General features: G+C 38.2%; 1 protein-coding gene across 1 annotated transcript in view; it reads right to left on the bottom strand.

Moving 5' to 3' along the window:
* The window catches only part of OstDelta (oligosaccharide transferase delta subunit), a 427988-nt gene that overhangs the window by 167037 nt on the left and 244654 nt on the right, over window positions 1–16297 (bottom strand). The window contains exon 8 of the mRNA XM_067152997.2: window positions 4647–4856. Coding sequence (XP_067009098.1) covers window positions 4647–4856 — 210 coding nt within the window. The remainder of the gene's footprint in view (window positions 1–4646; window positions 4857–16297) is intronic.

Below are 16297 nucleotides of genomic sequence, written 5' to 3'. Positions count from 1 at the left end.
TGAGACAGTCACGTCAGGACTGCAAGTAAGAGTTGGACTCCACGACAAGTGATGTTGGGCTCGAGGTGGAGTCGGTGAGTTCAAGAGAGTGTATGTTATAGTGCGCAAGTCAGTGTTGTTGATATCTGTATTTGTCAGAATCGACTTCAGGGTACTCCGCTATTAAAGAGTTGCAGTGTTACTTGTTAGTATGTATATATGTGTGTTGCGACTTACCATGTAAATAAAGCAATTCATCCAAGGAAGTGAACGTGTTTTCATGTGATATTTATTTCCGACAAATAAAATCGCAGTGCAGAATGATAAAATGGTGACCGTGACAGGATAGGACAGGACACTTCAAGTCTCGGCAATGAAGATCAAACAAATGACCGTGGCGATGTTACGGAAAGCGCTGGCATCCCGAGGTTTACTGATGGCTGGAAGCAAAGCGGACCAACAGGAGAGGCTGCGCCAGGATTTGACAGGTAAAAAACGAGGAGGACCCAGGCAGTTTTGACTTCAAAGTCACCTTGGAAGAAGAAGCCAACAACCGGGTAAGCATTATTTTCACACAACTAACTGCTTTGATTCAGGCCCTGTCTCAAGAAATAAAGGACCAAATCCAGTCTTTGGGCAACGAAGTACGAGCCTCGGTGGAGTCCAAAGTTCAAGGCCCAGCAGAAAAAGCGAGTGCGCTGTGTGAAAGTAAGACAGCTCCGGAGACATGGGTAAAGCCTGCAAGCAGTGACGGCAGCTCCGGCGTCGTCAAGATGGCAACTCCACGGGACAACGGGATCATTGTAGCGACGACAACCAACAAACGAGGGTGCCACCTGACCAGGACACTAGTTCCGTCATGAAACCATATGCCCATAGGAACATTGAATTAAGCATTCAGCACCCCGGAAAAAGAGGAGACACAACAGGGCCAAGTCCACGACGTGCAAACCTCTTCTGTGCATCACACCGGTGGACTACAAAGATGCGTGGGCCCGGGAGAACACAAACGTATGAGCGAGGGGAAAGTCAGTGGAGTGTCGACTGCCACGCGAGGACCTGCGGATCATTGCTACAGAGAATAGGGACACCGTCACCCAGACCCAGTGGATCCCCCATGGAAAGGTGATGGCCACCGATCGAACTATCTGGCTGCGAAATGTGTACTGCAACAGCAGCAACGAAAAAACAGTGTGATTAGGGTAGTCTAGGTGTAATTAAATAGTGAGGACTAAGAGAGATGAAGAAATAGATATAAGGACACCTAGATGTAATTTAAGACCTAGATTAAGGAATGTACAGGGTAGATATTGAAGGTTTTAGGGGGGCTAATTGTCACAGGTACGACATCGTAACTGGTGTAAAACCTCCAATTATTATGTTTAATATATATTAAATTATAGGTTATTTATTGCTAAATTATCTTTTATTAAATGTTAAACATGACTAGTACATGGTTTAAAGATAAAAATTTCATTGTTCCGTATTGAAATTATTAACATTAAAAATTAAATAATTGAAGTTCAATTATTTAATTTTTAATAGTACATGGTTTCCCTGTAAATATGTAGTATAAATTTGAATAATCTCAAATATGTATTGTGTATAAGTTTAACCTCAAAATCTATATATTCGAAAGCAGTAGAAAATTCCATAATGTTCATATGTTAGACTTATTGTACTATAATATGGTATATATGAAGGGTTCTGGAAACTTACTGTAAGGTTTTATTATCCATATACATGTAGAGACATGAGGAATATTGCAGAGATTTCCATGTGTACTGGTAAACAGTAAATGAAAGTTCGAGTACCAATTCGACTAGCTGGTCGATCAATGTTTCAAGTGTGTTCCCTCAGAGTGTTGTGAGAACCCTTCCAGAAATCGATAATTCAAGATGGTTGATTGAACAGTATATATATCGAGCTGTCAGTCAATGAGACAGACACGTCAGGACTGCGAGTAAGTGTTGAATTCGGAGTCAGGTTAGACTCGAAGACAAGTGATATTGGGCTCCGAGGTGGAGTCTGTGAATTCAAGAGAGTGCATGTTATAGTGCGCGAGTCAGTGTTGTTGATATCTGTACTTGTCAGAGACTTCGAGGTACTCCACTATCAAGTGTTGCAGTGTCATTTGCTACTGTGTATAATTGTGTGTTGTGACACAGTGACAAAGTAATTAATATAAGAAAGTGAATGTGTTCTCGTGTGATATTTATTTCCGACAAAATCACAGTGCAGAATGATAAAATGCCGAGTCTAGGATTTTAACTGCATGTGTCTATTCCAAATATGCAAACAAATCAGTTACAAACATCATCATTACAGTAGGCCTAATGTGAGCTACATATTCTTTCTTGAAGATTATTAATTTAATGCACTGGTATACAATGTTTTTCTGTTTTTGGAGTGTGTTCTCTAAATGTAAGACATGTGTGTATACACGTAGGTATATATTTACTATCAATAGTAGTGTATTTTGAAGCCTTCTTATCCACTTTTCTAAATGTTGTTTTATTATGTCTGCTACTTATAGGCTAGCTATCCAAATGATTTGTGAAGATTTGTTCAATAACAATGCAAATGTGTTCAGTTTGTATGTACAAGTATCATTTTCGTGTTATTACCATCTTGATTCTTATATATTTATTGCGTGTATTCACATTAGTCTGTGTAGGTTGTGCCATTTATTATTAATGAATTAGGACCTGGGAATAGCTAAGTTCCCTGATGCTTGGAATGAAACACCTCGGTACGGATCTTCTGCTTTTGCTTTCTAAAGCGGCACCTTTTTAATATTTTATTTTGGATGTATCTAATGAACATCTTTTCATACTGTGTTATCCTCTATCACAGGAATAAAAATAACCTGTCGACAGGTGTTTTCATTTGTGCGTAATTCAAGTTGATGCATGAATTCCATACTACGGTCTCCTCGGCGAGCTGGGGAGTGCCCGCAACATGGCAATAGGCGCATGGACAGCTCTTCTCCAGTCACGCACTATTGCGCAACCAGCAGTGTAGAGCCTTGCATTTGGTCATAGTGCTTTTATGAGCACAGCAGAGCGAATACGTAGCTGTCAGGAAAAGGTGAAGCACTCTGAATGTCAATAATTGGCTCATGTTTCACAAGTAGCGCGAATCAAACAGGTCAGTCCCCAGCTGGCAAATGAAGCACATTTGAATACATTACATTTTCTTGAGGAGTACTTGGATCGATTTTCAGAATAATCACAGTTCTCAACTTGTAACATTTGTAGATTTAAGGCTAGGTGTAGAAAACAGTGTAGTTCCATTTTAAAAACAAAGCTAACAGCATTACCTCATAGGAATTGACGCCATTCTATCTTGAACGGCCCATATCTTATTTGAGATGCATGAATTCCATACTACGATATCCTCAGCGAGCTGTGGAGTGCCCGCAACATGGCAATAGGTGAATAACCCTCTAAATCCAACTAATCAGACATCTATAAAACATGAGTGAGATAATGTAATATTGTAAGCATTCATAGAGGTTATGTTGTAGAATTACGTTTCACTGCATTATAAGAAGTGTAAATAGCTTATATATGGACAACAACTACAGCTAACAATGTATTAGGTTAGTCTTTTGTGCATTTTCTTATGATTTATCGTAACACCACAGGTAATATTTTGTTCATAATCAGCTGTTCTTCTATCTCGAACAGAAAACAACTCCTTGAACTGAGATCAAAGAGTTTGATCAGAGAAATTTCTTCAGTCAAAGTTAATCCTAGTTCAGTGGGAATTGAACTCAGATTGACGTTCATACAATTAAAAAATCAGAGTTTAGCATGAACTGAGATAAATTTTGTTGCTGATCTTAACATCAAACGGATGCAACCAGCCATATAACGTCAGAAATTAATGCGAGTTATGTGAAGGGATCCCCCCCCCCCCCCTTCAATTTCAAATGTTAAAAATGGGTTGCAAGATATATGCGGTCGCAAGTTATATGCAAGCAAATATGGTACTTTCTTTTAAATCTTGGGCATACACAATTTAAAATACTGATATCTGCAGTTTCTGTTCAGCATCCAGTCAGTGCAGACAAGTTGCGGCCTTCAGTTAAGCCCCTACAAGCAAATACGAATGCAATTTTATGATCTGGTCTTCACTTAGGCTGTCCTCTCATCAATTGCCTTCAAAAAGCTCTTTCGTGCTTCCCAGGACATTGTGAAATTGATATGGGATATGAAGAAAAGCCAAATAACAAGAAAAGGGAAAGATGAATAGAGTAGGTAAAGACACAGAACAAGGGAAAGAGAAAGGCAACTCAATGGGTCATTTTACGTAATGGAAAGAAACAAGTGACAAATGAAGCCTTGGGTAGAAAGACAGGAACAGATATGATAATACATTAGTGTCCTCCTACTACACTACTATACGTTCCTTTCGACATATGACAAACTTTACATTATACATGATATTTAAAAAAACTGTAATAAGGCCATAAGAAGAGTTCTATGATGAGAAATAATCCCTTAACAGCTATCTGGAACTGATGAGGATTATACAGCAACTGCAATTTTTATCTGTTTTGAGCAAATGATTTGCAGAAATTTCACAAGGTTTTCTGTTGTACTAAATAAAGCGTATACAAACACCAGAATCCAGCCTAAAACAGAGTGGTTTTCACTTACTTTGACATTTTCGCTTGAGTGGTTTGATCTGCATCGACTGTGCCAACTTCTACATTCTCCACACCTACTGCACACATCACTTTGACAGTGAGAGAGGCTCCCACATTACCCACCAGCCGTGGGTCCGGTTTGGCTAAAGCAGCACTGACTGTCAGCTTATACAAGCCACGCTCAGGTTTCAGTTCCATGAGATTTACAGAATAGACAGTCCTGGAAAATAGAAAACACGTAATAAAAACTAAATATTTCAAAGTTTTTGAAATCATTGTGTAAGTACGTATTTAATACAGTAAGTTAGAAAATGGTCTCTATTATTTGGTGAAGAAATAGGATTAGAAGATGTAATGGTGTTAGAAGAAAATGTTGAACATAACGTACTGAAAAGTGACTTAGAGAAATCCATAAAGAAGATTAAAAAAGGGAAAGCAACAGGAAGAGTTGAAGTACAAATTGAACTAAAGGCCTTAAAAATGGGTGGAAAATAAAAACTGTTAAGGCTATGTAATGATATACATGATAAGAAATAACAAAATACCTATTAAGAAGAATGTGAAGAACACAGAGCATTAAAAGTGATAAAAACGACTCTAAAGAAAAGATTGTACGAGAAACTAAACAAGTGTATTAGAGAAGAACAGTAGTTTTTAAAAAGAAGTAGAAACGAGGGTTGTTACTGGATTACAGAGACTTGACCATGATGGCCACAAATGGTCCGTATTGACTTAGATAGATTATAGTTGACTTAATTATTACAGTTGATTGTGTCCAGATTCTGCCATGTCAATACAATTTAAAATATATTATATATCCAAAGTATTATTTTCACACACGCGCGCGCGCACGTGCAAGGTTGCATAAAACCAATTTCATGTTTTTACCCATATTGAACTTACTATTAGTATTTACAATTCTTGTATTTATTATCCACACCAATTCAATACATAAAATGTTTATTGTCCTAAAGGGACTTTACAATACAAACATTAATTGGTACATGTTTCGCTCACTGTATGGAGCATATTCAGCCATCTTTTATACGATCGTCTCAAGGTTAAGTCATTTATTGAGTCCTATTTACAAATAAAGTTGCACATTATAAATGTTTTACATTATAAAATGTCATCACACTTAAAGAGAAAACAAGAAAAACTGACAATTAAAATGTGTCATTAATGGACTAGATGTTAATAACATAATATTAATGTCCAAGTCATAGTAAATATGCCAATTAAATTGGAAGATTTGGCTGATTCTCGTTTGATTCTTGATTTTTCCAAACACTGTTAGTGTATTTATCGAAGTTTCAATGTTCATACAAAAATAGTTAAAGTTAAAAGGTTAAACTTGCAGTGTTTTTCCATTGTGTTTTCGTTAGTTGAGATGAAATGAAAATGAAATGGTGTATGGTTTTTAGTGCCGGGAGTGTCCAAGGACAAGTTCGGCTCGCCAGATGCAGGTCTTTGGATTTGACTGCCGTAGGCGACCTGCGCATCGTGATGAGGATGAAATTATGGTAAAGACGACACATACACCCAGCCCCCTTGCCAGCGAAATTAACCAATTAGAGTTAAATTTCCGACCCTGCCGGGAATCTAACCCGGGGCCCCTGTGACCAAAGGCCAGCATGCTAACCATTTAGCCACGGAGCCGGACGTTAGTTGAGATCTACGCCTATATTAAGGGATGGTTCATTGGATATTTATACTCTGTTGTATGGATCATACTGAAACCGTACAGTGCCCTGTACAGTTCGTTGACAGCATCTGTGTCTTTCTTTCCGATTAAAATAGTTTCAAAAGTCGAGTCATTGGTAGCGCAACATGTCCTGTTCTGATGAACTCCATTTTTTAACAAAGGAGTCTCCAAAGAACTTTTATTATTTGTGCTTATTGTCCTAATGTTTTTTCTTCTCAATTCTTTCTTTATACAGCTGAAGAGGACCACTAAGTGGTCGAAACGTGTCCTGTAAGTGCTAATTTATACTCAATTTTGCCTGAGGCAGTAATAAAGTATCGATTAGGTGGTTATTTTACTAACTTCTTGATCATTCTGTGAATGCGTGCCGCTTGTGATTAGAATGACCTGCCTGCATAAGGAAACATCTTGTGTAAATTCTGTGTGTGTGTCGCTGTAAACAGAGGAACGTGTGACGAGTTCTGGAGTTGACACCCCTTTTGGATTTCTTTAAGATTGTAGCAGTGAACGAGCCAGCGCCAAGGTGATGGAGCAGTAAACTCAACCAGGGGTTCCCCGTGGAAGGAAAATCGGCCACCAGACAGGTGAGTTGATGTCATTTCTAATTTTCTTAGCATGATAAAGCATAACTGGGGTCATAGGATACGATTTTTCTTTTGTAATACATAAATGTTGTAAATAATGCATGACCTAAAGACGAAATTTTATTGTTCTTTGTCATAACATAAATTCAAGGGAGCTAACTCTCTCGATAACCATTTCTTTCTTAGTGATTAGTTTTTTGTGAGGAGTAGTTATTATTAATATGAAAAATATCCTAGCAAGTATGAGAAACAAGGATAGAAGAGTATTTGGAATTCCCCTAAGGGTGGGCTATCGCATATGCTGGTGGAGCTCACGGGTCAGTTAGACAATGCATGCTTAACTGATACGTACAATTAAAGCATGAACATCAAGAAAGAAGTCCTGACTGAGAGAGGTACAGAACTGTGTTATTTAGGTAAATTATGTGAAGGACAATATGCAACTTCCCTTGATTATTGATTATTTGACCAGAATTTTTTCTGGAGTGTTTTTATGTCCATAACCAGTGTGAGATATGGAGAAGCCGGAAGCTCTAGGGAATTGTCTGAATATATATCTATTTTTTTGCGATGAGCAAAGAGAAATAAGAAGGGTCAAGAGAGGAATCATGAGAGCCCTATGCCCCGAGGAATTATGATACGCGATATGAGATGTAATGAGAGGGTAGAGAATAAATGAAAATTTCTTGGGAATTCTGCAGCAAGATGAAGTAAATGGAATAAACAAATGAACTAGGCAAGAAATATGTGTATCCGTAAAAGGGGAACTGGCTGTTATAATTGTGAACGGTCAGGAACCTCGCACAGCTATTGAATGGGTGACCTAGTCGCGCACAATGACCTTCCCTTCGCTTTTTCTCTCCCCTAGTAGCAAAGCGGCCGACCATGTTATTGAAGTTAAAGGTGGACTCAGGATTTCACACTGTGTCTTGTTTTTTTAATGGTTCGGCTAAGAACACTTCTGTAAGTGATACCACGATGATTTAGAGGCTAGTTAGTAAATAATTACAGATCCCCCCAATAACCGGTAGTATGAGGCCGCGGATAGTCCAGACATGATAGTTCAGACATGTACCTCTCAGTCGGAAGGCGCCCAGTTCGAGCCCAGGTCAGAATGGGCCGCCTTGTGCGAGTTTCCATTAAGCTTGCGCCGGGGCAGAAGAAATTGATAACCATGTTTTTCTTTCAGGAATGACCCCATTTATACATGATGTGAACATATGATTGTGTTTAGTGTTTAGTGCGTATTTCTTTGAGTTCAAACAGAACCGATGTCTAACGTTGTTCCTCTTGGTGTCAGATTAGGGAGTCCGGGGAGTCGAGCTCAGTGGTGTGTGTTTCTTTGTGTATTATGTGAATATCTTTCTAATGTGTCAATTATGTAGCGTAGGGACCGGTAAATTACATGCTAAGAATAGAATGTATTATGTACGGGGACATCATCTTATATTACACGGTGTGATCAACAGAAGAATGAAATTAACGACAGAGGTACGAAATTAATGAGGGAAAGATAGACGATATTAGTCGCCAGACCTCAATTATACCTTTGTGAAAAATGAAGCTTATGCTGAATGAGGTCAAGGAACGCCCTCAGGCGAGTCAATTTGAAGTGCTTATTTCTTTTTTCTTTTCTTTTTCCCTCCATATACGGAGAAATTATTGTGTACTGTGTTTTCTTTTATGTCACAATTCAGGATAAATTAGTCTTCGTAACCCCATTACATGATTCCTGTCATTTCCAGCAGTGCTAAGCAATATCCAGTAGACAGTTGAACCCAGAAATCCTACTTCCATATTAGATAAGACTCCATCTTAAGTTTTTTTTCTACTTTCGAACGTAACCACTCCCCAAGTGTTCGAGTTGCCGAGGCTTGCACAGCAAGTAGGAGGGGAGTGGTTCGAAGCTCGTGTAGGCAATTCGGGCCGCTCTTCACTATAGTCTCATCCGTGGTTGTTTACCAGTTTACAATGAGGCATTATTATGCATGGATCTTCCATTCGAAGCCTGTTAGAGTACAATACTTGTAGTCATCACAATCTTCAACTTTTTGAGTCAGGCTGTATTTACTGGTCAGTTTGTTATTAAGACTCATATTATACTAGTCTTAGTACTGCAACAAGCGTAACTAAATGAAAAAGCGTGATACAAAGGGACACATTCATCCTTAACGTTGCAGTATACAACACATCACGTCTATGTAATAATTTTGACGTTCCTTTAAACCAAGCTTAATAACAAACTGACCAGTAAATACAGGCTGACTCAAATCAGTTGAATGACTACAAATATGATGCATACAACAGAGTATAAACATCCAACGAACCATCCCTTAATAACAGCGTAGATCTCAACTAACGAAAACACAACGGGGAAAAACACCGCAAGTTTAACCTTTTAACTTTTACTATTTTCGTATGAACATTGAAATACACTAACAGTGATTGAAAAAATCAAGAATCAAACGAGAATTAGCCAAATCTTCCAATTTAATAATTTAATTTAACTGGCATAGTTACTATGACTTGGACATTAATATTACGTTACTGACGTCTAGTCCATTAATGATACATTACAAATGTCAAATTCTCTTGTTTACTTTTTAAGTAGTGACGACATTTCATCAATATTATTAATGTCTAGTCCATTAGCCTTTTCACTGCAGAGTTTTGATGACCAGCCGAGCCCTGTGGGCCAAGTTTTTTTTAAGGAAGAAGTACTTTGACAGATACATATTTACTGATACTATTAATGGAATGCATATCGTCCCCTTAGCCCTGCAGCTCAATACGATATCGGGGAGGAAGTGAGATTATATTTTACACCATATTTTTACGACCAGATGCCCTTCACGAAGCAAACCTCAGTTGAGAAAGTAATGAATATGAAATGAATGATGATGAATGAAACTGGGTACAGAAGTGGAAGGAATCAGCTGCGGCATATGAATAGGCACTTTCCTGGCATTTGCTTGAGAGTACGAAAGGGGAAACCGCAAAGAAATGAAAAGAAATTCTCAGGACAGCTGACTAATGGAAACAAGAGAGGTCCACCTATTCAATACCATACAATGTTATAAGAAAAATTATAACATTTTATTATACTCGGTACCGGTTTCGATGCTGGTGTGCATCATCATCAGCCAAAAATAAGAAAAATATACATAAACAAGGTTACATTAAACAATGCATAAAGTACATACAAATTTTACAGATGTTTCTTCATTTACTATCCAATTAAGATGTGGTAGATTGTAGTCACAAACAATGAGCAATAAATGGTTGTCAAGAGATGACATAATTTTTTCAACAGCACTGCAATGTTCGAAATAGTTTTGGACAGGAGACTTGGGTGGATTGTATACAGCACCAATGATTAATTTTGTGGTGTTAAAAGTCAGGGACACAAACAACTGTTCAACTGTGTTAATGCACGGTATCAGAGTAGGTTTAAATCTCTTGTTAATACAGATAATTACCCCCCCCCCCCCATGGGATGCCTTCGTACTCGTTAAAGAAGACCTATCACATATGAAAATGGAATACGTTTCGAGTCAGAGTTCCACATCACTAATTTCATCATGTAACTTTGTTTCGGTTAATACCATGAAGTCATAGTCAGCTAAACATGAAGAAATTTTGAGTTCAGTTAGTTTGCTTCGAAGTCCATTTACATTTTGATAGTATCCTCTAAAGTGTGGTGCTTTCTTAGTATCTTGGATGTCATTTCCACAATAGGCCTACTAGTAGATATTTTTGTTTCTACAGGTTCATTGATTTTAGTGATCTGATAAGAATCTAACCTAGTCTGTGTACCTTGCACATTAACACTATTCCCCAATACAGTTTTAAAAGAACCTAACCTATATAGACTACCATGAGTATTAATACCATTCCTCGATTCTAGCATGACAGACCGACCTATATCGGTCACTTTATCTAGATTTTTAGAGGAATGGGATCAGGTACACATTCCACATCTTGAATTGAATTAGCAAACTCTATTATACTATTTACAACATACCTTTTTCCCAACCTATTTAGGTGCAGACCATGCCAGGTATAAAATCTTCTTCCCAAATTACTTATATCTACGTATTTTACATTCTTGAAGTGCCTACATATTTTCAAAAGTTCTTCATTAACCTTGTTTACCTCCTTGTTAACACAAGACCATGTCGGAAGATCATGTCTGTGAGGAACAGAAAATACCACAGCATTGGTGTGATGTAACTCCTGTAGTCTCGATCTGAGGGAAGAGATCATTCCTCTTACATTATTTCTTCCCACGTCGTTAGTCCCTGCTAAATAAACTGCAACAAAAGTAAGCCCCTAAAACTAAAAGAAAGATAGATCCTACCCAGCTAATCAACAATGAAAATTACCAAAAAGCAACTGAAAAAATAAAAATCACAGATAAACTTGAAGACTTAGTACACAACCTTAAGCAAATTGCAGAAGACCAGGCTCCAATTAAACCACGTAAAAGACACCAACCGTGGAACAGTGAATGTGATGAAACAGTGAAGAAAAAACATCAGGCATGGCTATTACATCAGTCCCAAATATCAGAAATATCCTATCAAAATCCAATAAAACAGAGAAAAGAAACTACCCAAGTCTTAAGAAGAATAAAAAGGTCAGGGGGCACTACGTGTAGGGAGGCTTGTCCTTCTCCCCTGGCCTTCCATAGATACTGTAATGGTTTATGGTAAATGAATGAATGAATGACAGAATCATAAGAACACACTGCAATTAATTGAATAATTCAATAAAACTCAATCAAGGGACTACTACAAAACCTTCAGAAAACAGCTCCAAAAATATGAACCCCCAACCCTAGTGATGAAGGACGAAAATGGAAAGCTGTCTCATAACAATAAAGACACCTGCGGAAATTCTGGCTAAATATTTCAACAAGCTTCTAAATTGTGTGGAACCTACAGGACTCCTTCAATTGGACACCAACACCCCAACAAAAACACCACCAGAAAACATCAATTCCCCCCACAATAAAGGAAGTCTACCAAGCACTGAATAAATTTACAAACTACAAAGCGCCAGGAGAAGATCAGACCTTTGCGGCAATCTGGAAATATACAGGAAGATTAGCAAAAGTTGCCCTCCAGCAACAACTTGTCCCTATCTAGCGTGCCCTTCAATTTTGGTTATATTTTATTCAGAAGTAATATTTTATTATATCAGTGGGTAGAGGCATTATTGCAACAGTCAGGATGGGAATTTTATCATTTCCGTGTTGTCGAGAGGCGAGCTACTTGGAGCTGGATTTCCCGGTCGAGCAGGTAAGGTGTGAGTTGGGAATTATTTGTGTCTCCTTCAGTCAGCTGTGTACCACGTGACCAGTGGGGGTAGAGCAGGAATGCCGATCGATAAACCCAAGGCCGATTCACGTCTAACTGTATCAGCCAATAAAAAGATAACGCCCGCCTGAATGCAGGTGATCAACCAATCAAAAATTATTAAGAAGGCACACCTCTGTCTCAAGACAATTATATTGCGGTATTTCCAAAATAATTGATTATTCTGAACTTGGACTCTGACTGCTTCGTTTGCTGCTTTTTAACGTCTTCCCTTCACTGGGGAACTTTACTTTGCCGACCTCCTTGAATATTAAATACTTGGCAGTTCAGACATGTTATAAAATCTGTCTACAAATTTTAGAAGAATATCAAAAAGTTACGTATTCCAACCAACTCATTAATCATCGAGTGTGGGTTCTGAACATATTCTAAGATAGATAGATAGATAGATAGATAAGAAATGGGTGAGCCCTGGCTTGTTTATCAGTTTCAGCTCATTTTACTGGAGAAATAGAAGAGGAAGACTACTTGGAGTTCGACAATATTTCGAGATGCCAGTACACCTGCAAGCTGAAATCCGCCGCTGTTTCCTGTACGTCCTCGCAGCTCCAATGAGTTTCTAAACATGTGAGGCATCTTCAGACATGGAAAGGGACGCAGTTCGATGGTAGGTGACTTGACCAAGTCCTAGGTCATCTGCCAAAATCTAGTTTTCAACATTCACTGGAGTACCATATTTAAAAATTACTTTCTATCTATTCATGTACACTTACTGTAAACATAGTCCTTTCTTATTCATTTAAAGTAACTTCTCGTAGTATTTCAGTAGTTAAGAGATTTCATTCCTTCTTTCCGTGGTGCAAGGTAGCTTGTGATGTTGTGTAAATGTGTATTGGATTCTATTAGTTAGTTTGAGTGAATGTCTTCGAGATTATTCATGACTGTCCCAATTCAGCATAATGGGAGCATTAAAATTAATTTGACCGCTCCGATAATCTATATTTAATTTTAAATGATATTATAATTAATTTGAAGTCAGATGGGACAGTATACAAGTGCATTTCGTTACGTTAGATTTCCCTCAGTGGTACTGCGATATTTTGATGGGTTTATGAAATGCTAGAGTCATCTAAATATTTATCGTACAGTAGCCTACACGGATGTGACCATGCATGGTCAATAATAATAATAATAATAATAATAATAATAATAATAATAATAATAATAATAATAATAATAATAATAAGGTTCCAAGAAAGGCCAAAGTTGAAAACAGGCAAGAAGTGGACTGATGAAAGGAAGGAGGCTCACAGAACGAGAATGCGTGAGTACTGGGGAAGAATTAAAGCTCAAGGATGCAAACGGTTGAAATAACGTGGTCCACAGCAGGCCGAAACGAAGAAAGAAGAACAATAATAATAATAATTCAACCTTCATTACGGTTAAAAATATTAGTAAAGTCATGAGTGTAAATATTATTTATTCTTGTATAAGATTAATGTGTGCTCAGATTATGTAAATGTGAACCTGGAACATGGCTGTATCTTGACGGATCGTTATTACATTTACTGCACTGTGATATTATTTTGGACTTGGAAATGGATCTATTATTTGAGGATTATTTTGTAAATCCATTAATTGAGTCTAGTGGGAAGAGAGTATGTTGCCCAACATAATTTTTAGGAAGTAATAATAGTGTCGCAACTCATGGACCGTAAGCGCGTATGCTTAATTTTGACCTGTGTTATAGGTGTTTTTGGAGGATATTCTTCTGATGATATCTATCATCAACATTCTCTTGGACATCATTGTGAACTCAATCTCATCTTTGAAGTTATAATCCTGACTCTATCACATTCTGATTTGTCGCAATGAAATTTAGCCGATACCGTCATCATAAAATTTTTCTCGACATAGATTAAAATCAAAAATAAAAATCAAGGACTAGTATTCGTGATAAATATTTGTTTAACCCTCTCCCGCCCATAGCGTAGTAATGCGTAGCGCGAAAGCTTAGGGCCTCCCGCCCATAGCGTAGTAAAGCGTACTTGTATTTCTAGTCGCATGTATGAGCCATCTATCGGCCGATAGACAAATATAAGAAGATGTACAATATTATAGGGAAGGATCCACCTTTCAATACTCCATAGTAAAAAGTAGTTACAACCTGTTTATTGGGACCGGTTTCAACACATTTAGAGTGTCATCATCAGCCAATTAGCAAAGATCTTAAAATAACTAACATATTGAACACAGGCAAAATATTAACATTGTATCACATCGTAGCAATTCAGTTAATGTTCAAAACACAATAATCACAGTCAAGAGAGTAAACAGAACATCACTATCTTGCGCCGAAAACAAATATATTTGAAGTTCATAAGCAGATCAAGTATGCACTTATGTAAAGTCGTTGCTAGGCAGGTCTTGTAGGCATTTGTTTCTCCGGCAGAAGAGTAAAAGGTGACGTGAATGAAGTCTTAGGAAAACAGTGTAGGATTTAATTTCGTCAAAATCAAAGTGGATATATAGGTTTTAAAATAATTTAAAACGTTAAAAAAGAATAAAGCCAAATAAAAATATATTAAAAATGGGAAGAAATAATGAAAGAAATACGAGGTTCAACTCGAAACAACTTGCCGTAGTAATTGATAAAGAAATGATAAATAGAGAAAGGGGGTGGGGAACGTTTATTAGAGGGTGGTGATGGTGGTTATTGTTATTAGAGGAAATACAATTGGGCAACAATCCTTTATATAACACTAATTCGAGGAAAAAAAAAGAGGAAGAGAACCGACACTTCGAAAAATGAAGATATCGGTTAAAGGAAGACAAGGGCCACGAAGGGCGTGAAAATGAAAGACTCCCTAGCCCTCGCAAACCTAATAGCATCGGGGTCGGAAAAAAACAAGAGTTGACCAAGGGAGGTCGGACAGGATAGATGAAAGTGAGGAGCCTGGCACAAGTAAGTGGAAGCAATGCCAGGACTCAGCTAAGGGCCCCGTGGTCGCCAACCCACGCTCCGAAGATCAGAGCCCCTGGGGGGCCCTTAGCTGAGTCCTGGCATTGCTTCCACTTACTTGTGCCAGGCTCCTCACTTTCATCTATCCTGTCCGACCTCCCTTGGTCAACTCTTGTTCCTTTCCGACCCCGACGCTATTAGGTTTCCGAGGGCTAGGGAGTCTTTCATTTTCATGCCCTTCGTGGCCCTTGTCTTCCTTTGGCTGATATCTTCATTTTTCGAAGTATCGGATCCCTTCCATTTTTCTTTCCTTCCCACCCTCCGTCCCCCAGGGGCTCTGAACTTCGGAGCGTGGGTTGGCGACCATGGGGCCCTTAGCTGAGTCCTGGCATTGCTTCCACTTACTTGTGCCAGGCTCCTCACTTTCATCTATCCTGTCCGACCTCCCTTGGTCAACTCTTGTTCTTTTCCGACCCCGATGCTATTAGGTTTGCGAGGGCTAGGGAGTCTTTCATTTTCACGCCCTTCGTGGCCCTTGTCTTCCTTTAACCGATATCTTCATTTTTCGAAGTGTCGGTTCTCTTCCTCTTTTTTTTCCCTCGAATTAGTGTTATGTAAAGGATTGTTGCCCAATTGTATTTCCTCTAATAACAATAACCACCATCACCACCCTCTAATAAACGTTCCCCACCCCCTTTCTCTATTTATCATTTCTTTATCAATTACTACGGCAAGTTGTTTCGAGTTGAACCTCGTATTTCTTTCATTATTTCTTCCCATTTTTAATATATTTTTATTTGGCTTTATTCTTTTTTAACGTTTTAAATTATTTTAAAACCTATATATCCACTTTGATTTTGACGAAATTAAATCCTACACTGTTTTCCTAAGACTTCATTCACGTCACCTTTTACTCTTCGGCCGGAGAAACAAATGCCTACAAGACCTGCCTAGCAACAACTTTACATAAGTGCATACTTGATCTGCTTATGAACTTCAAATATATTTGTTTGCGGCGCAAGATAGTGATGTTCTGTTTACTCTCTTGACTGTGATTATTGTGTTTTGAACATTAACTGAATTGCTACG

Source organism: Anabrus simplex, chromosome 8 (genome assembly GCF_040414725.1).
Source record: "Anabrus simplex isolate iqAnaSimp1 chromosome 8, ASM4041472v1, whole genome shotgun sequence".
Lineage (NCBI taxonomy): Eukaryota > Metazoa > Arthropoda > Insecta > Orthoptera > Tettigoniidae > Anabrus > Anabrus simplex.
This window is presented reverse-complemented; position numbering and strand designations above follow the sequence as displayed.